We start from the raw sequence: 21,759 nt of genomic DNA on the forward strand, positions 1-21,759 counted from the left end.
TCAAGAGAGTCAAAACAGATAGCAAAGCAAGGATCTATCTAACATCAGGTCAGCCCAATCACACGACCCTCAAACATCTCCATTTTCACACAAAGAAATGTCATTCATTCTTGTAGGAAGGAAACAGTCTTTTAATCCAACTTACAAGTAAGAAATAAATGATCAAGACATGAAAATTATATTTCAAGAGAGGCTTTAAAGGCCAGAGAAGAGAAAGTGTAAAAAACATTCCCAAAACCTGAGAAATCAGATTTCTGACACCATGTTATCTTTAAAAAGTCTAAATAAGTTATATAACTGATAATGGTCATTAACTGGTGAATGCTCAATTATTATTGAAATGTGAATGCTATTTACAAAACCTTCAGTGGAAGCTTACACATCATACCTTCCATATTACTGTGTGCCATGTTGAATGTTGCAATAAAGTTCCATGAGCACCAATAGTAGAAAACAATGTCTGTCCAGCGCTCTTTCTAACTGCAGGTCGGGGATCCACACACAGTTCTCCAAGTTTGGCATACAGGCATAACCAAAGACAGTCAAATGGTGATGCAGGATGAAAAGGTCTATTCAGCATCACTCCCTTTTCTTCTGCCTGTTTCTGCAACATTGCTTCTTCTCTGTTTAGCTCCTTTTCAATTATTTCGCCTCTTTGGAAAAAATAATCTGAAATATTCCACTACAAGATAAATAAGACATACGGTGTTGTACAATAAAAATATTGTACTGCTCTTAATGATAATTAAATAAATTGCTTCTCATTTTCACAAAGTATTTTGTAAAGTACATCACGATAATCGTTTCTCTACACTGATGAAATAAGATCAGCACATAAATATTGCAAAGTGCAAAAAGTATTTTTCTTATCCTCAGCTTTTAGGCCCCAGTTATACATGAAGCACCAGAAAGGAGAAAACATATTAAAAGACGAAAAATGCATACTGATGAAGAGCATGGTAATAACCCCCCAAAAAAGGTTGTGGCCTTCATTTGTATCATTGACTACAGATTAGTTTTCATGAAAATAAGAAAAGAAAAAAATGAAAGCCAGAAGCAGCATCACTGTAGGGTAATGTAAAACTCACCAACAAACCAATTGAAGTTAAGCTAATATTTAGCTCTTGATTGTGAAGTCCAAAGCTTCCAGCAACTTCAACAACTATCTGTAGACAAGTACATGGCATTGTTGGAAGGAAGTCGGTCACAACCAACTGAAGACACTGGAATGCAGTCCGTATTAAGGACTCACTTAAAAAAAAACAAAACAAAAACAAAATACACACACACACACTCATTTCAAATTTCTTCAAGAGCACAGAAATGTTTTGAATACAATACCCCAGGAGATAGTATTATTAAAAACAAAATGAAAAAATCAATTTAATGTTTTTGAGATGAGTTTGCAATATTTTAAATGGGGTTTTTTGAGATATAACATTAAGTTGAAGTTGGAATTCTGACTAAGCATTTTAGCCCATGTTAACTATCTAGTAGAGTTAAAGTTTAGACTTTCCAGTGGTCTTTAGTTAACTTTATATAGTAGAGTCTACTTCTCTGTTCTAGAGTTCTAAGACTTGTTAGTTCAAATGCGGTAGCTAAAATCCAGATTATAGATATGTCAATTACCTGTTTCAAAAACATAAATTAAATATTTTTTTCTGATTAATTAAAAATAAAAATCATGTGTGGGTTATTTCCACTGCATTGTAAAAGCCGACATGATATGGAATCCAGAAGAATGCACAAGAAACTTCACATGGACAATAATGGTATAACTAATAATTCGCTAATATGATGCATACTGCACAGAAACATCCACCCTACCACATAAGATCAAAGTATTTATCATTACTATACTGATGGAGGAAATGCTCACAGCAATACTTTCCCCCATATTCATTACAGGAGTCTATAAAGTGAAACACAACCCAAAATTGCTGCAGTACCCCCTCCACCCTCCAAGTTCCAGAGGTATGTCACCTTCAAGGACTCTAAAAGAACAGGGAAGGAGACAGGAAATGACAGTATAGTTACACTACTCATTTTGAAGCACTGAATTAATGGGAAAGTAATCTCTCTTTCTAAACTTCAAATGCAAGGTTACAAGAACAAATTTAAAACAGGTCATTTCCCAAATAATGTCCCACACTACTATGTGTTTGGAGAAAGGTTTTGACATCCTTCATGCAAGTGGCAATAGCAATACAGCTCTTCAAATTGTAAAACTGTGCTTGATGTTATAGGTGACCACAAAGAAGGTAAATATAAATGCAAGAAACTCAAGCTCAGTGAGAACTCTTCATATTGTACAGGGCTTTATCTATGCTTAAAATAAACAGGGGCATCCCGTTGAAAAATTCTTCAAAGACAGACTTCTTTTTGTTTGGCAGGCTGGTACTGTACAATCCGGAAGTGAATGAAGCATCAACGGCTCTCAAAAGAGCATTTTCTGTATTTGTAACAGCCTAGAAAGAAATTCTCCAGGGAGGTAAATGGATTTCTGTCCTGGAATCCAGGATATTCACTAAGCAGAGGGAAGATGCTTGTGATTGTCTCTGCATCTTGTGCTCACAGCTGTAACTTAGGTAAGAAATTCAGTTGTTTCTCAAGGAAAAGGAGGCTTGCTTAATTTTTTCCTACTATAGTTAATATGATGTGGGCAAACAGTGCTATTAGTTGAAGAAAAGTAGATTATTCTATATGCTTTGTAGGTGGAGACTAAGACATAACACAAGATGCTAGTAACATCTCGAGACATCTGCCACTAAGGTATGGATTTGAGATGTAACCGGATCTGTTACTCTCAAGACTGTCTTGAGAAGGAATCTGTGTTGGTTCTCATCCCTCATCAACAACAGTGAAAATCAAAAGGCATGCAGGAACACATTGCACCAAGTGTGGAAACAGCAAGTACCAAAGGATGCTCACAACCAAGAATGCCAAAATCCTTGGTGACATAAGAACTACTGCCAGAGAACACTGGTACAAGAGCAAAATCCTTCAAGCATTTCAACTGGCTTTAGGAGTTTTTTATGTGGCCAGAAGACTGAATCCACAGTGGGACGAAAGGAGAGATACACCAAGGACATTCTTCTGATACCAGAGTATGACCTATCCTGCTGCTAGTCTTGACTAGCACCAAAGAATGAATAATATGGTTTCAGTGTGTGGGTATAATTCTTGCTGCTTACAGTTCCAAAGTCAGATGTTCAATTCAGTGCTCATTTCAAAAAAAACTCCTTGCAACTACATCTCTCACTTTCCCTTGCAGGCAGAGGACCAGTCCATTAACATTACACCTCTGGTGGCAACAGAGTCAACTGTGTTAGTACGTCAAGGGATTCACCCACAGCAAGTAAATAATCTTCCATCCTTCTGCTACCAGCAACCATTTAGGGAGAAAGTCTTCAAGAAAAAGAGAGAGTGATCAGAAGATGACACACACTGGAGACTACTGGAAGATTTAAGAAGAAATAGAAACAACAGATAAACTGTGAGCAACAGCTGATTGATACAGAATTATCTGCAAGCAGCAGAGATGTGTCTAGCAGATGCTTAAGATCAAATGAAACGGCACACTGAGTACTCCTCCGTGTATACTAAATGCTGACCACAGGAGAGGTTAGAGTGGAATAATATTCTGGTCTTCTGAGAGATTAATTCAGTAAAATAAAAGTGTGCTTCAGGAAAAATTAAAAACTGTATTTTGCCGAGTAAAATTTTTCACAAGCTAAGAACTACAATGAAACTATGGTTATTATTGAAGAGGCTATTAAAGAAGAAAATATAAGCAGAATTCTTTCTACTGTTCTTATCTTATATGCTTTTAAAATTTTCTTTCCACCACTTACCCCTGATCACTTTGGATTGCCCCCATGACTCCAAGCACCAGTGGCCAACCAGGTCCTAAGCTGTCACCCTGACTCTGTAAAATCTGTAGGACACACTCCAACTGCTTGATCCTGATATCAGGATGACTAATGTTTGACAGCTCCTTTAGTGGATTCAATAAAAGCAACTGCAGTCTCTAAAAGCAAACAATAAAGCATATTAAGGATGCTAACATTTAACTGATCCTTAATTATTTTTATGTATAGTTAGTGAAAATATAAAGTACAAATTAAAGATTTATTAAATTAATTCAGTAGCTCACTGATTAAATGCTCAAATTCAGAGTCAGAAAGGACTTTCTAAAATACTGTTTATAAAGGATCTTAGCAGAAAATATACTTCCCTGGTCCCTGCTCTCCAGGTTCCTCAGGAAGCAGCTACATCATGCTGTTACAGCTGCATAAAAAGTGTCATGCAACTTTATGCTCACCCAGCAGGGCTACACTCAGCTTCAACTCAAGAGATCTTGGAAAAGTTACCCACTGAACCTCAATAAATATATCAGAATGCTTTATTCATCATGGATTGAATAGCTGAAGGTTAGGCAATGTATTTTTACCTGCCATGACATCACATACACACTTCTAAACACTCTGAAATTGTTTTGCACTCATGAGGATGACCCATAATTTGTTCTAAAAAATGGACATAATATGCAAACATCACCACTCTTTGTTAGGTATTTGAAAAAAAAGGAGGATAGCTTATTAGAATGCATGAGGTGATTCTCAAGAGTTACATTTGAATGTTACAGCTATAGACTTTATAAACTCAATAGTAAAGTTCCTTTACGAATGAAGGAGGAAAGCAGCTGCTCTTAAACTTACTTTACCTGATTTTGAGACAATGGAGGATCATGTCTGAATGTCAACCCTGCTTTAATGAGAGAAGTTAAAGCTTCTGCTCCCCATTCTCTCATTCTGGAGTTAGGATGCTGACAGACCTGAAAACACAGCAATGTTTTGTTTAAAGTCACTTTTATTTAACCAAGATTTATATAGAGATACATATTTTAAAAATTGCTATTTTAATTATATTATAATGCACATACAATATTATAATAATTTTAAACCAGAAAAAATAAATCTCTAGATGATAAATTAGGTTTAATAGTAAAAAAAAAAAAGAAATTGATCTTTTGGGCAGACATACCTTCTGCATAAGGAAGCAATAGGGAGCAGTGAAAGACACAGAAGGAAACATAATGAAAGTTACATACATAATTCAAGTCAATAAATTTTCCAAAATGAATATACTAACTGCTAATTCAGATAATGATTGGTTTAAAAGCACCGAACAACACTTCAGTGAATGCCTGAAACTCTCAGGTTTAACTTAGCCTTAAGCTACTGTAAAACTGTAAGTATCACACACTGCTTAACGCAATTAAGTGAGGAACATGGCAGCAGCCAACACAGAAAGTGTCTTCTATACTCTCAAATACAAAAAGTAACTACATATTGAAGCAAAATAAGCCTTACACTTCATTATTTTAAAAAACTTGACAAAACAATAGTGAACATTTTCAAACTTGAGTTTCAAACGTCTTCATTTCTCTTTGTCTCCTAATTATCTAAACCTAATAAATTCTGCCAATTGCTTTTTTTAGAACAGGAAAATTAAAAACATTTTGCATATGCATTGCATAGATAGCTAGTATGAACTGTACCTCCCATACCTAATACATTACACTCAAACAAATATGCAAAGTCTACAGTTTCTTTGACCTCTACATAATTATTCTCACTCATCCTTCGAGTCCTAGCTCAGATGGTGTGAGAACCCAAAGTCCAAAGCAGGATCATAAAGAAGGCTGATAGCTTTTGTTTGTGGACCATTCTTTTATCAACCACTAGCCAAAGTGAAAAGGAGGACAACGTAGAAGAGCTAGCTTCACAGTAAAAAATGCAGACAAGAAATAGCTACTCTCCTGATTTACTTATATTTTTGTAATCTTATATATTAAGAAAAAAAAAAAAAGAGAGAGAGAATTTGAACTACTTCATGATGCTCTGAATCTGTCCAGATAATCAGCTCCAGAGAGAGGGAACAAATTATTCCCTCAGGTCGTGTTTAATTAAATTTGCAGCCAATGTTTTCTCCTTCCTTATTGTACCTCAACAACTTAGGTTCAAAAGGAAATAAGGCAATACTTTGAAATAAAATTAAAGACTTTATTTCCTACAAAACAGTGGCAAATTACCCACTATGCACGGGTAACACTGCAACAGACTACTTTTGAGACGAAAACACACAATCTCAAGATGTGGATGGTAAAGTTTATTGTTTTGAAGAGGAAAAATAGACAAGAGAAGGACATGCCTGTGCTTTAAGTCTTTAAACCCCAAAGTATCCAAATTTTTTCTTCTAGATAAAACAATATGTGGCTTCCATAAATAGAGATGACCAATCCTTAATACTGTTTGAAATAATGCACTGGTGCTAAGGAAGGGTTTGATACACTCTGGAATATGAGGAAGAAAAGCTTTCTCCTTTACCCGTTCTAAATCGAACCCTGTTCTTGTATTTTACTCTTCTGCATATCTGTGTAGAGAATTGAAACTACAATTATATTCCATCACCTGTTTTTAGTTTTCAATTCAAAATAGAAGATTTTTTTCCTTGATGGAGCATATTTTTCACACTGAAGTTAAAATACTTAAGAAATTGAAATAGGATTATATTTTATATCTGTACAGTATTCTTCTAAAGAAAGCAATGAAATGTTAGCTTAAATGTTTAAAAAAAACCCCAACCCTTTGTTAGTAAATCTCATGGCTTCAGTCCATCTCAAAATCTTCCTAGATATTTGTACTGTGTGAAACAGTAAAACCTGTTTGTGTTACCTTAATTACAACACACATATGAAGTATAATAAATTGACCCTTTTAAACATTTCTGTGTTAAAAACACAAAAAGACTGATGGCACCATAAAGACAAAGTTAGTAAAAGATATTAAAATAGTGGAATTTAAATACGTACATTAACTTTTAAATTCAAATTGTGTTGCAAAAACAAGGTGCCTAAACCAAAACATGTAATTACAATTTAGATTTTTTTCATTAATACAAACTAAATTCTAGTACAACTGTTAAAAGCCATTAGTTACCTCCAGAAGATGACCGGTCAGAGGTCTCCAAAGAATCTCAATCCTGCGCATGTTAACTAGTCCTGTTTCCAGTAATTTAGCAACAGCAAAAAGCGATGGTTCCTTAATAAAATGGAATTTGAAACATGACTTTGAAGTAACCGAGATAATGTCCGAGCGTTTTGCTACATGATAATTTATGAATTAGGTGCAGCTCGTCTCCAAGCACAGCGTTTCGCAAGCTGTGAACGCTGGGAAGCTCCCGCAGAACCCGCAGCGCTGCAGGAGAAGTCACAAGGGGGCAGCAGCAGCACACCCTGAGGAACTTCCATCATTTTTCACATCGTTCTCCCCGAGTTTGACAACAACCAGAGCACTGATATTCCTTTAAAAACTCTCGGGTTTACATAGTCCTCTGTCCAATCAGTTTTATAACATACTTTGCTAGCAAAATAGCCTTTTTCCCCATTACAACTTTTAAAGTTAGAATTATATATGAACAATCTAGAATACTTCATTTAATAATCCTCTAATTCTTTATTTTCCATTGGCTTCAAAAATGCCCTGCAGGAATATGATAATCAAATACATATGCAAATATTTGTTATAAACTTCTTTTAATTTTATTTTTTGAACATCAATATATAGTCAAAATTACTATTGTGCTGGAATTATCGTCTCTTCCCATTTCTGATGATTCCTTATTCTAATTTTCAGCTGACTTTAAACACAAATTTTGTTTATTTTAATTCATTCTCTGTTGGTGTAATTGCCAAATATTATGAAGCATGCTTTCTGTCTTTGTTATCTCTAGTGTAACAGATGAATGAAAAACTTTCAGATACTCTTCTCTGGGATTAGATTATGATTAGGATCATATATATTCAACCTTATTCAATCACAGGATCTTTAACCTTTCTGGGTAAAGGTTGTTTACTGAGGCTGACATGAATACTATGGTTTTCCCAAGTAAATATGAATTAACAGGTTTTTTTAATATCTAAATTGTTGGCTTTCTCTGAAGTGCATTGTAAGAGAAAATTTAAATGAAAAGGAGCATCTCACAGAACATACTGTGCTATCAGAATCCCTAACCTCTGAAATCAGAAGGGCTTTTAAAAGTTTCATCCACCCACAATCTCATTAATGGAAACACACGACATTCCTTACTTAACAAAAAGCACAAAGAACACAATGAGAATCTTCACAGAATTTAGAAATCACATAACTATCACAAATGAGACATTCTCTGATTCATAATTTAATTTTTACTGTAGAACATCAAAGGTATTACTGTTCTTAGTATTAGAAACAGTTAGATTTGAGGATAAACACACAAGTCTTCTGAGTGTTTCACAAAACCATCTAAAAAGAAAGTAAAGAACTCTTCTTATACCTTATTGTTTCCATAGGCCATATCCATGGCTTCCAGAGACAAGGAGCAAAGGGCATTTATTAAGTGATGTAAAGACACATCATCAAGGTACCTGAAAAATAACTGGTATCAAAACACTGTTTGATATACACACATTATTTTAATTATAAGATAAGGTTTCTTACTGTGAGTTTTCAAAAAGCTTTGAAATCATGCTGGATATAGATGGCAGATCAGTCATAACTGCTGTAGTTAGAACCTTGAAAAAGATACAGAAATATGTCTTGTAGATTGCAATAGAAAATACTGTGTAATCATTAACTGAAAAACGAACAGTGGTGCTTACTGTACTGGGCCCTTCCACAGCTCTTCCAGGTTTTAATGCACCTCCAACACTAGGCTTCAGTCCCAGAATCCACACAAGATGCTGAAATACAAAAGGATCATTTTCAGCAGAAAACCCTTTTCAGGCAGAAAGGAAACTAACATTATACTCGAACTAGTCAGCAACCTTCCAGCCAAACAGAATTCAAGAAAATGCTACAGTACTTACTCAAGGCAATTCAAAGTACAGCATGAGAAGAATCAAAGCTTCTTCTCTTGCTCACAGACTAACTCAAAACCAAATTATGGCAAAACCTCAAGGCATAAAAGCAAGGCATAAATATTTCCTGCTATACCTGAAGAGTAGCCAGGACAAGCTGCCAAGATGTACCAAGAACGGCTCCATGGAAGTGAGCTAAGTTGAGTAATGTCCTCATACACTGGATATTTTTTGATGTCAACTAGGAAAAAAAAAAACAACCAACCAATCCACCACACAATTTTTATCATTCCACAATGACAGTGTTTCTAGCAATCTTCCAATTTTTACTAAGTAGCTTAAAGACTACATTTTGTTTGCACTGGAACAATGTATCTTTTTTAGAGATGTAGTTCAAGTATCTCTCCTCTCAGTCTTATCCTGTTGAATATGAGTATTCGAATATTGCATCCAGCTCCAGGGTCCCCAGCACTGGAAGGACATTGACCTGTTGGAGCGAATCCAGAGGAGGCAACCAAGATGATCAGAGGGAAGGAGCACCTCTCTTATGTGGAAAGGTTGAAAAAATTGAGATTGCTCAGCCTGGAAAAGAGAAGGCTTTGGGGTGACTTAATTGCAGCCTTCCAGTACCTGAAGGGAACTTACAGGAGAGATGGGGTAAGACTATTTAAAAGAGCATGTGGTGATCAGAAAAAGGGGGAATGGGTTCAAATTGAAAGAAAGTAGGTTTAGATCAGATATTCGGAAAAAATTCTTTACTGTGAGGGTGGTGAGGCACTGGAACAGGCTGCCCAGGGAAGTTGTGGATTCCCCATCCCTGGAAGTGTTCAAAGCCAGGTTGGATGGGGCTCTGAGCAACCTGGTCTAGTGCAAGGTGTCCCTGCCCATGGCATGGAGGTTGGAACAACATGATCTTTAAGGTCCATTCCAGCCCAAACCATTCTGATTCCATGATTTGATCGCTGCCCTCTTCTCCCAGTTTCACATTATTATCAAAGACACAAGTTCAAGTGCTCCAGCTTAATTGCGTCTTCTCCACAAAATCAGTCTATCTTAAAAAAAAAAATATGTAAGTGGACCTTCCCACACAGGCCCATAACAGAGCTAAGATCTAGGGTTTTCCAAATGGAATGGATGGGAACTTCTCAGCTAAAAGTCGGGGGGAAAAAAAAAAAGAGTAAGACTTCTTTGCAGTTAGAGAACTTTGGTGTCCTGGGCTGTCCCAAATTAAAACCTTAGGATAATAGTTTAGATGACCATTATTTGTAAGAATGCTGTTTATCTGTAGCCTATTTTTGAGACACACTGAGATGCAGAAAGAAGCAGTTAAGCAGGATAAGATCACTTACAGGTTGTACTTACCATTACTGTTCCCTGTGGCTGAAGAGCTAAGGGTTGCCCTACTGCTACAACTTGCTGATGAGACTCACTTGAGGGACTAATCATTTGAACATTCTGCCCCTGAATGGAATATGCTACAGGAAAATTGAAAAGAAAAAAAAAATCTAAATTTAAAATCCAGTACTACTTGTAGTAACAATCACCTTCTGGCAAATACGCTCCAGAGAATTTTTTTCACAGTATTAGCTTTAAGGTAGCTCACTTTGAGACCTTTAGTTATATTTAGATTATTATGTCATTGCCTTACAGAGTTAAAGAGCCTGCAATTACTCCCTGTCTCTAACTATTAGACATTGTTTGCAAAACATTAATATATGTTATGTTAAGACTGAAATATTTATGCTTAAGATACGAGCATTAGACTCAAGTCAGCTATTGGTAGTAACTGTGGGTAAACGGTATCACTGTGTGCTACCAGTGTACTAGTGCACTCAGAAAACAAGGGTGTCATAAATACTATGTCATGATGTTTTTCCAATATAGGACTTCAGGAGACCCATTTTATAACTCACCTGTAAAAAGAAGGACAACCTATATACATAACTTAAGTTCTCTGCTTTGTTTCCAGCAGATATTTGTGTGGCTCAGTCATGCATACATCTTCACAGACTAGGATCTAATAATACACTTAGTGGATTAGACTGAAGTAAAGGTGCTGGTCCTTGTTCCCAGCCTAAGGTAGTTTTGTTCTATATTAAGAGGTCTAATGCTAGATCCATCTGTATATTTTTCAGGTAGTTGCATTTCTCAGTAAACAGTAATTATTTTCAAAATTTGAAAGAGTACATCCTCAACTGGCATATCTCATGAATTACAACATTCTCTCAAGGTGTGGGAAGCATCAATTCAACTTTCTGTAAGCTGAATAGAGCCCAGTACTTAGATCTTGCACTTATGCAGTAAGTACTAACATCACTAGACAACTGTAGAAAACATTGTAGTACACCATAAATGCAGGATGTTCCAGCCAAAGCTTTAGTACACAAGTTGCCCAGAGACCTTTTCAGATTTTGGATACCTTAATTACATATCCCATCAGAGCCTTAGCATGGTAGACAGATCCTTACAATTCTGACATAGCCTAAGCATTCAGGAAGTTTTAGGTTGACTAGAATGATACTCAGCAGATGCTGCAAGACTAACCAGGAAACCCAAGTCCCGTCTGAGGATTCTTACATACTTTATTATAGCCAAATACTATAGTTGTGTATCTTTGGAATCACATCCTGAAAAAAACTGGGTTTAGAGGACAGTACATGGAAACACAATTAAGGAAAATTTCTGTATTTACATTTGCTGGATAGAGCTGCAGTTGTGCTGTTTAATACAGTAAGGGCATAGTGAGGAGGCAAGGATCCTTTGCAAATGGCAGTGATAAAGGCATCTCTTGATGTTACAAGACCCAGTCTTCCACAAAGTGCAGCCATGGTCAATTCTGCTTTTAGAATATTTTCAGTGGCAGCTTCATCAGTACTGAAAGAGTACACATTGTTCAACAAGAATTAATCCAGAGCACAGAAGCAAGTAGGTAACCAAAATCAAAAGCCCTGAGAACATACACTTTAAACCTGTCAACACTATAAATACTGAAGAGTGAGCATAACCAATCAACAAAATTCTTCAGAATCATTTCTTATAAAATTGGACTTTAGTTCTCAGAGACTTGGTAAAGGAGCCTATGAGGAGGTATTTAAAACTATTTTCAGAAAAAGATGTTTTATAACAAAAGGCTCTTTGAAGGAGACAATTAATTTACCATAGTTGCTACCTAGTAAATAGCTTTTCCACTTAAAAGATTAGATAGTACTAACAAGTACCAAGATATTATTTAATCTCTTACCTACAGTAATTAGGACATGGAATCACGTCAAAGTAAAAAGAAATAAAGATCATTTAAATACAAGTCTTCAAAAACGCAATTAATTGTTCTTTATTGAAATGCATTAAAGGTTGATGCTAGACGTCTGGAGACTTCTGTATCATTTACTCACTCAGTCTAAGCCACAAACCTGACTGCTCAGGTGCCATGAATGGCACTCATGCTGACAACTGTCAACTTGGCCAGTATCAAAAGTCAGTTCAAAATAAAGCTTGGAATGTCACCTTAGAAAAATCAAGATAAATGAAAGACCAGATACCTTGCATCAAGTAGGAGGGATAAAGCAGCCAGAAGACCACACCAACAAGCATTCACCATTTCTTCCCAGACAGCTCTGCTAACTTAAAAGAAATACATAAACTTTTTTATAGCAGAAACACAATATTTCCCTTAATAACTTTCAATTATATCACAAACAAAATGCTTGCTTGCTACTGCATCTTTTAATGTGTTTTTATATGTATGTTTACACAGACACATATATGTATATACAGAAACACACTCACACCAGTAGAATTTCAACACCTGCATTTAAAGTAACATTCTTAAAGCAAGAAATGTCAAGGCATTGCTTATTATAAACTGCACCAAAAAAAACCCCCACAAAGCAACTTATGAAGGTGTATATATAAGCATTTTTAATCTTTTTCTATAAAGATAAACTTTCAGAAGTGCAAAAATGAGGGACAAGAAACACACTAAAATTTTTCAGTGAAGGAAAAATACTCTCCCCTGGTACTCATAATTCTCCATTTCTGTTTTCCATTTCTTTTATTTAATAGGGAAGAAGTATTGGTCTAGCAGACGGGTAGCTGCTTATACCATTTCCACGAGTCCCCCTCCACCCAGCCGTGACAAGTCCCAGGGCTGAGCCGGCACTGCTGCAGCACCACGGAGAGCTCCCCACGCCCCAGGTGGCAGGACAAGCCCCTCTCTTTCCCTCCGTCTCCCTTCGGCAGCCCCGGTGCCTGGGCTCGAACTTCAGCCCTACAGTCTCGGCTTCCTCGTGCACAAGCCAAACTCAACCCTTCAACCACAAGCCCTTCTGTACGTACAGACCCCTATACAGACTTGTCATATATTGCACAAATAGAATCCTCAGTTCATATCAGTTCTGCTTTTAAAGAAGTTCTTCCCTAAATGCTTCAATCTTTACTGAAATCTCTCCATTAAAATGCTTATTGTTCTTTTTATCTTGTTACTAGAAATACATTTGTCTTCTAATGTGGACGTAAGTGCCCCATTTTTGTCAGTCAGGTTGTCTCTTGTGACCTTGGATCTCAGTATTAAGCAGAAATTAAGGGCATGGGAAGGCAGAATAGTATTTCACAATGCCTATTACCCCTCCCTCACATCCCACCTACCTACACATAAAACAGTATTAATAGACCATAAGGAATCTATGACTAAGGTGCTACAGAACAGAAGCAGAACATAGTCAATTTTTTTTAATAGGCTACTGATGTTCCATTACAAAAAATAAAAAAGCAAACCAAAACCACTTCATTAAAAGTTTTTATACACAAATAAGAAACACTAAATTTAAGCAACAAAGCATGAACTTTAAAATCCTTCTTTTTGTAGAAATGCTGTATTTTACATAGCGTTTGAATTTTCAGATACCTAGTTCTTTCTCTGATTGATCAGAAAGAGACTGCAAATCTTGCTGCTCTGAAGACTGCGGCGGTAATGAAGTTGTCTCTGCTGTGGTTGGAGTGACTGTTTCTGTGTCTCCCAGCTCTCCTTCAATCATGGTAGTGATACCACGGACAAGATCCAGTAAACAGTGAAATGCCACCGACATGGCATAGCCTTCAGGGATTGTAGGTGGCTCTACTTTGTCCAGCATTTCCAAACTAAAAAAATTGAAAACATGACAAATAAGTGTGTAGCAATACCATTGTTTTTAGCAACAATAATAAAAAACAAGGTTCCAAATGAATGTTAAGTACAAACAGGCCCCAATTACCATCCTTCAAGATTTACAGTAACTCAAGGAAAAAAAAAAAACTTAAGTCATTGAATAAAAGATTAAAGGAGTCACTAAATAAAACAGTAACTGAAAGGGTACATACACACTGAGTAGAGAACCGCAAATAAATATTTTTTAAAATGAACACTTACAAGCAAGCATCACTGAATGAATAATTCTACTTGTATTTTTATTTTTCTCTAAAGCCACTGCAACAGAACCTATTCAGAATACAAGTACATAGGAAAACCAGAAGAAATACATCGTAAAGTCATGACAGTGTGAACATAGTTATAGCCAATTGAGAACAAGTCAGACGTTCCATTATCATTATCTTTAAGTCAATATGATTGGAAAAGCTTGTAATAGCTATTATTATAGCTATAGATATTACAGGGCCAAATGTTCCTCACCTATATGCATAAATAAACAATGGAAATTATTTGTATGAAAAGGAAATATCTACATGATTCACTCCTGAAAAGCATATAAATAAAACATCTATGCTGGAACTAGAGCCTCACTGCCACTTTTCTTCATCTTTTACCTTAAAAGCACATAAAGTCCTGCTGACTTACAAATCTAACAGGAAAAGATTGTAGCTGGCATAGCAGCAGAATCTGCACAAGTAGAGACAGGTCATTACCTGCTATCTCAACCACCATTTCATTATCCTACAAACTACTCTTAAATAGCTAATATTCCAGCTAAAATATGCCAAAGATACTTTTACACTGTAGTGTCACCATTCTTTTCTGCACAAAGGATTATTCTTTCTCTCAAACATGCAACACTTCAGTTATCACCTCTAATTTCCTAAAGATAGCTGTCTCAGATACCTGGGAGCACAAGCACTACAGGTAAATCAAATGGTCAGGTCTCGTTATATACAAGTAAGTGTGAACGTATATACAGGTCTAATTAAAATTATTAATGGGTTTTATAGTTACAAACTATTTGTGACATAGAGGTCACATTCTCTTACTTTCAAAGTCAAGAAATTCTAACTTCTAAATAAATTATAAGTTGTTACAGTTACATGTCATTGGCCACGAAAAATCTTAAAACACTTACTTCCTCATGTGAAGAGGCATAGTAGTCTGGGAAGAGACATTGTGCAAAAGTATAAGGTGTGGCCATTGTATGAAAATCTAATGGTAGCAGAAGAGAATCAGTGATAGGATGACCCAAACTTACAGTTACAGCAAGTCATCTCCTTGCATGCAGGGACTATAGACAAAAGTACAAGATAGGGGAAAAAACTGCTGACCAGACATGCTTATGACAACTCCATAATCTTATACAGAAGAAAAAAAAATGCAAAAATTATGCACAGGAAATCATGGAGCCATTTGAGGTATCCAAAAGTAAAAGAAGCAAGCTCAGAGCAGGATACGAGATTATGATGGTGGTCGCAAGGTTCTTGAGCCAGTTAAGAACAGAAAGAAAGAAGACAGGGAAGAAAATCAGGAGGTTGTAGTAGCTGACCAAATTGAAAATTTGTATTTCCTGAGAACAGACAGGTAATCTAAAACAACATTCATGGTCACTGCTGGAACAAAAAGTCAAGTTGACACATACATGTTAACTACTGAAATCTGAAGACGAATTTTTCCTTCTGTGTGTCAACAGCAGAAAAAGGAGTTTTTCTACCCTAAAAAATACTAAGATCCAGGCTACTTGCAGATTTCACTGAATTTTAGTATGCCAAAATTTCGTGGTATACAAGTAACTTAAAGTTTGGAAGATATTAGTCATCAATTGTCACGACTGACATGAAAAACTTTCACTATTTCAAAAGTAACATAGTATTCACAGCTTTAAATTGAGAACACCATCTCCATTATACAAAGTCATGACAAAATAACTGGTCATTCTAAGAAGCATTCTGAGTCTAACCTTGGTATATAGGTCAACATATTGTTCGAAATGACAACCTGGCCAATATCCACCATAATATCCTGCTCAATAAAAACTGCAAATACAGTAAAGCTGGTGTAAGAAAGCTATTTTTCACTCCCATTATTCCCATTTGCTTAATGCCCCTAATGTTTGCCATTACACATTGCAGCAACAGATATTCCAAAATTGTTACATACTACAGTGAGGCCTAGAAGTGAAGAGTTATTACAGAAACAGTAGGGGGGCAGAAATCAACAGATGCTAAAACCATAGGGGACATTTGAATCAGAATCCAGGGCATTGAGACAAAACAGCAAAAAATCACAACACCTCATGGCACCAACAAAAAGAAAATTATTAATATACCTCAATGCCAGAGAAACAAAGACCTCAATACTCACTAGTAAAAAACCCCTTAAATCATCAAGTTCAAAATTAATTATATATATGTTATATACATTTTCAAAAGGATAGAGGTACTTACTATGTAGCTTTAGCGCTGCCTTGTACTGTTACATTCAGGATGGGTATCCAAGTGCCTCTGTACTCAAAGGCAGGTAATACAGTTGCACCTCCTCCCATTCCTAGCACTCCTGGGTTAGTCTGTGCTGAACCAGTATTCCCTGATGCATTGCTTCCTGTTCAGAAAAACAAAGTGATAAAATGAACCAATCTCATTTTAGTGATCAGCAAACATCCTCTTTCTACATTTAATTTTGAGACACCAGGAGTAATCTGAAGACACCCTGTTCAATAATGAAAACCACCACCAACACAAAAAACTATTTCTGAGCTCCCTCTGCTGTCTAAAACACGATCATATGTGCAGCTAATGGATGCCAACTGCCTAATTTTCAGTCGGAATAAAATGTTTCTGTGAAAGGTATAGCAACGTACATAACAATCTGTGAATTAATAAAACTTACATAGTCTTGATAAAACAATATATATTTTAGTGAAGAGTCAGACAGATATTTGAAAGTTAAGGATTATTTGAATAGTTGACCTAGAACTCTATAATCAGAAAAAGAGGTTAATTATTCCAAGAACAAACTTTCAAGATTTCAGAAATGCAAAAGCCACAAGAAGGGTCGAAGAGAACGGCAACATTTGAATCTGAACCATGCCAAGGTAGAATAAAACAAACTACATCAGGGAAGAACTGACAACATGCCCACCAACAGCTAGGAAGGAACAAATTTTGGTTCCAATTGAAGGAGCCAAGAAAAAAAAATTATAAAAGGAGAAAGAATGCTGTATATATACACTTCCTACATATAGACATCTATACTTACTAGGAGTAGGTCCCACAAGTTCAGATTCTCTCTGTACACACAACAGGGAGAGGGGGCAGAGTCCCCAGGAAGGCAACTCACATTAGTACCTAATACATCAGTGTAACAGCCATTTTGGTGTGCTTGCTTTTAATACAGAGGCACTAAACTACTAATTTAGGCAATATGAATAGACAAAAGCTTATGCATACATTTTAATACAGCAAAACTTAACAGATTGAAAAAAATCCCATGCTGCTAAACAGAAATGGTTAACCAAACGCTGCCACTTAACACACAATTACACTGGTGTCATTTTCTGTGATCCCACTGAGCAGTCAGACATATACAACTATTTTCATACCCACATAACTCAAAGTGGTTGGTAAACTTTGCAGCAGTATAATAAGAGACACAAAACTGCAGTAGATGCAAACTGCAATAGATGCAGCTTTCAACTTCTATCAACAGATACTGACACAAATTTCCTCATGCTATCACTGCTAACTCCAACATGGAATTCCAGCTTCATGAATGAACCCTGAAAGTGTAAGTCTAAAACCAAACTCTTTCATGTTTCTTAATTTAATAGTACATACGATAGATAATAATTGCACTTTGATTATCTGGTTTTTATACTGAAAGACACCATCAGAAATTATTTTTATGTTGTTTACTGCTGAGGAATCTGCTTCCAGAACCCCAAGAAGAAGAAGAGAGCCCTAACTTGGACATAAACATCAGAAAAAGTATTAACAAAAGGATCATTTCTTATTAAAATAAAAATATACCTAGTGAAATGCTAAAACCCTGGTTGCAAGAAAAGACAATCAAGTTTAGTTTCATTAAGTGTCTGTTTTCAGCTAAAAAAAGCAAAGATCATGAGTAAAATACACATTTTTCATTCTACCTCTTGGCTTTTTCAGTTCAGTTTTGACCCTGAGCACCCAGAAGAATTAGCGACTGCCTCCCAGGAACACCCACTGTCTTACTACTTAAACTGCAATCATAAATGACATCCCAGCACAAGGAGACAGAAATTGGATAAATTTTTTTATAGTTAGAAATTAGAAACAACTCTTCATAATTTCCCTCAGAAAAGTTGAGAAACAAGGAGCTTGGTCGCTGTAGAAACAGGAACTAATGCACCAGCACTGTTCTGCCAATGGGGGGCTATGTCTTCCCCACAACACAGGTAGATAAAATCCCCTGTTGTACCAGACCTGAAAACAGTATTTTGTCTCAAGGTAGGTTTTCACCTCAATGAACACGGAAGCACAGAGTTGTACAATGTCAGATGTATGTACTGAATCAAACCAGAATTTATTATTACAAGAAAATGATGGAAAAATAAACTGGTAGTAAGGACAAGGCTTTACCAGTTTGGTTTGGTGTTGCTGATGTGTTCCCTGTGCTTGGTACAAGAAATAGTGACTGGATGAAGGACCCCAATGCATTCACAATATCACGGAAAACTTTAGTGGAATGTTGCTTCATATCATACGATTGACAAAAGGACCTAGAAAATATTTTATAAAACAGAAAGTATTGACAAATTGCAGACTAAAAGCATTTGTAACAGCAACTTCACCCACGCACACACTCCATTCTGTAGACTAAATGTATATTTTAATGGCAAATATTCAGGTAAACACTAATATTTAATTTTAGGTAAAAGTTCCTTTGACACTGGTAAGATAGAGAGGGTTTGGGATACTCAACTATAATTCAGCCCCTCCTAGATAATAAGCACTGCATAACGCATCAAAAGAATTATCATGAAGAGCTTATTGCATCTAAGTTTCTACAATTTTTACAATATTTACAACCTTTCAAGAAGCATTTGCTATTAGAGAAAAATAGAAATATTTTTAACATTTTATATAAAAGTGAAACTCAATATATTTAATACCTTAATAGCTGAGGCTGCACACAAAGCCTGTGAATAGATTCTACTGCAACAGCTCTTAGCCACTGTGGTTTGTCTGCATCCAGAAACTTAACCAGCAATGACAGAAAGATTTCACATTCTGTTACCTAGAAGATATAGTTTATAGTAATTAAATCAAAAGAAAATGCTCCTACAAAATACTTTCTAAAAAAATCTTCTCTTTCATCCTAGGAGTCCTATCACAGCAAGTTGTGTACAGGATCTAAAAAATCCCTTGAACATGTATTTACTCAAAATGATATCAAAAAAATACCTAATAATTATAGGTATTACTTTTAACAAGCTAAAACCACAATATGCAATTGTACTGACAGAGTTAAATTCCTCACAGACATTGTAATAAAGGTCATACATTTGCTACAGTAAACAAAATGAAACAGAAAAATGTCTTTTTTAACAAATATCTAAAATTTGGGAGGTAAAAACAGCTGAACATGTGTTTTTTACACACATTCTGTAAACAGCTTTAGCAACTCAAGTCAAAAGCCTCATATAAGGTATTAACAAGGTACAGTAATCATCACTATCTAAAGCCAGGCAAACAACAGAAGATCAAGAGGTTCTCAAAACCTGAAAGGCAGTTAAGTACAGAAAAAACAACAGCTAATCTACTAGGAAATTCATACAAGTCCATGTTTAATAAAATCATACATTTAGAATATATGTTAAAAAAATACACCTAAGAGGAAAAGAATATTTAGGCTTTTCTTCCCTCAGTATATGTCAACAGTTCCCAAGAACGAATCAATACTATTACTGACCACAATACCGGCAAATACATAGAAAACAGAATTGTATAATGAAAATTAGCATATTCTTACCAGCAAACTGTAAAACTGTTTAATCAAAACAGAAACTACTCTCAGCAAACGCATACAGATGGGGAAGTATGGTTTTTCCACTGGTGCCGGGGAAGATGACGTGCTGGAACCTTGCCTGAATTTGATATTTGGGGAGAAGAGCTTTATAACTAGAGGGCATACCCTTTCTTTAAGAAGAAAACTGAATTCCTGATGCTGAAAAAGGAAACAGAACAAGTTATAAGTAGATATTCTTTAACTGCTATCCATAACCCTCTGATTATGCATCTTATTTACATTTACTGTAAAGATCGAGCAGTCCAAAGTCCTGTAAATCTCGGTATAAATTACATACTCAGGAAATGGAAGGGAAGAATTGCAGACACCATTGTAAAACTACCAAAAAGTATGGTGAAATGACAACGGTCAGGTTCAGACTATGTACCCTTCCTGTTCTATTTTGCAAGTTGAAATAGGCTGCTAATACACCACTTATTAGGTATCTAAGTTTTTATTTTAGCTACTATCTGCTAAAACATGTTACTGTAGGATCATGGTGTATTTACATGTAGTAGATAAGTGCAATTTACAGACATGATTCTTACTGTACAAGTGGGGTAAGGTTAATGTTTTCATAGAAATAACACCTAAAGTTACAGAGTTGTCATAAGTCAGGCAAGATAAGAGAATACATCTTTGGAGGAAATATAAATGGCAAAACAAAAAGTGAAACAGAGTAAAATGTGCTCTACAAAATGCACACAAAGTGTTTGGGAATAGAAAAACATGGTCAAAAAAAGTTGAGAACTTTCCTATTACAAAAAAAAATACGTAAAAGCTACAAGTCCTTCTGAACAATAGTATTCATGCTAAACTAAAGAGGAGTTAATGAAGTGTAAATTTTACTACCTATGTCAACAATTCTTTCTGTTTTCCCCCCCAAGAACTACTCACTTGTAAAAACACTTGTGGAAAGTCATTGAGGACTGACTCAAGAAGTTCGAGGCCAAATGTCCGGGTCATTTCTGTCATACCCACAAGCCAGTAAGGAGCATCGGCATTAACTAACTGACAAAGATCCTTAGAAAGAAACACAGTAACATTTACAATCTCTGTACCATTCTGTACCAGCAAAGTTTCCCGAGTTAATAACGAAATCTACACATTCTCCCTCTTTTGTAATGAGTAATTTTCCAATTTCAAAATAATTTTTCCTCAAATATTTCTTTTACATAAATTATAAAGCAAAGAAAACTTTTAAAAGAAATTTTAAACTTTGTTAGTATCCTTGTAGCAATTCTGTTCATTCTTGCCCTCAAAAATATCTCACGACCAGTGAATTTGCTAAGTCAAGAAGATTTTTATTGGTGTGACGAATACAACTACTACTTTTCATTATATACTTGCCTTTAATGTACAATACCAAGCATAAGAAACAGGACTGAACTGTAGTAGCACTATTTGGTTCACATAAATAACAATCTCGAATTTAATACAGACATGTATGCCTAGCTATTATTTAAGATTTATAGTAAAATGTTTTCCAGGGCCACTATGATGATTTCCAATCATCACCAATTACAGTAAATACACATAAGAAAGCCCAAGGCTCTGGTCAAGGACCTTGTCAATATGCCAACAGCAAATTTTTGAAATTCCTTAGAGATGTAGAAGCACC

The 21,759-nt window shown here is 35.7% G+C and overlaps 1 protein-coding gene across 5 annotated transcripts in view; it reads right to left on the reverse strand.

The window, feature by feature from the left end:
• MON2 (MON2 homolog, regulator of endosome-to-Golgi trafficking) overlaps positions 1-21,759 on the reverse strand; it is a 59,170-nt gene that overhangs the window by 26,073 nt on the left and 11,338 nt on the right. For 3 of the 5 annotated variants that reach the window (XR_001921698.1, XM_018080354.1, XM_018080353.1), the window contains 19 exons: positions 21,036-21,161; positions 20,103-20,297; positions 19,243-19,367; positions 18,710-18,849; positions 16,541-16,694; positions 13,806-14,038; positions 12,442-12,523; positions 11,595-11,776; positions 10,265-10,377; positions 9,039-9,143; positions 8,705-8,785; positions 8,544-8,617; positions 8,380-8,470; positions 7,005-7,106; positions 5,047-5,049; positions 4,727-4,837; positions 3,855-4,030; positions 1,089-1,251; positions 389-682 (listed from right to left, as the gene is read on the reverse strand). Coding sequence is in view for 4 of the 5 variants with exons in the window: in XM_018080354.1 (XP_017935843.1) it covers positions 389-682; positions 1,089-1,251; positions 3,855-4,030; positions 4,727-4,837; positions 5,047-5,049; positions 7,005-7,106; positions 8,380-8,470; positions 8,544-8,617; positions 8,705-8,785; positions 9,039-9,143; positions 10,265-10,377; positions 11,595-11,776; positions 12,442-12,523; positions 13,806-14,038; positions 16,541-16,694; positions 18,710-18,849; positions 19,243-19,367; positions 20,103-20,297; positions 21,036-21,161 (2,550 nt within the window). In the remaining variant the exon portion in view is untranslated. The remainder of the gene's footprint in view (positions 1-388; positions 683-1,088; positions 1,252-3,854; positions 4,031-4,726; positions 4,838-5,046; positions 5,050-7,004; positions 7,107-8,379; positions 8,471-8,543; positions 8,618-8,704; positions 8,786-9,038; positions 9,144-10,264; positions 10,378-11,594; positions 11,777-12,441; positions 12,524-13,805; positions 14,039-16,540; positions 16,695-18,709; positions 18,850-19,242; positions 19,368-20,102; positions 20,298-21,035; positions 21,162-21,759) is intronic. The other 2 variants (XM_018080355.1, XM_008926533.2) reach the window with 1 other exon arrangement.

The sequence above is a fragment of the Manacus vitellinus genome, unplaced genomic scaffold, assembly GCF_001715985.3.
Source record: "Manacus vitellinus isolate BGI_N305 unplaced genomic scaffold, ASM171598v3 scaffold_5_pilon, whole genome shotgun sequence".
Taxonomy (NCBI): Eukaryota; Metazoa; Chordata; class Aves; order Passeriformes; family Pipridae; genus Manacus; species Manacus vitellinus.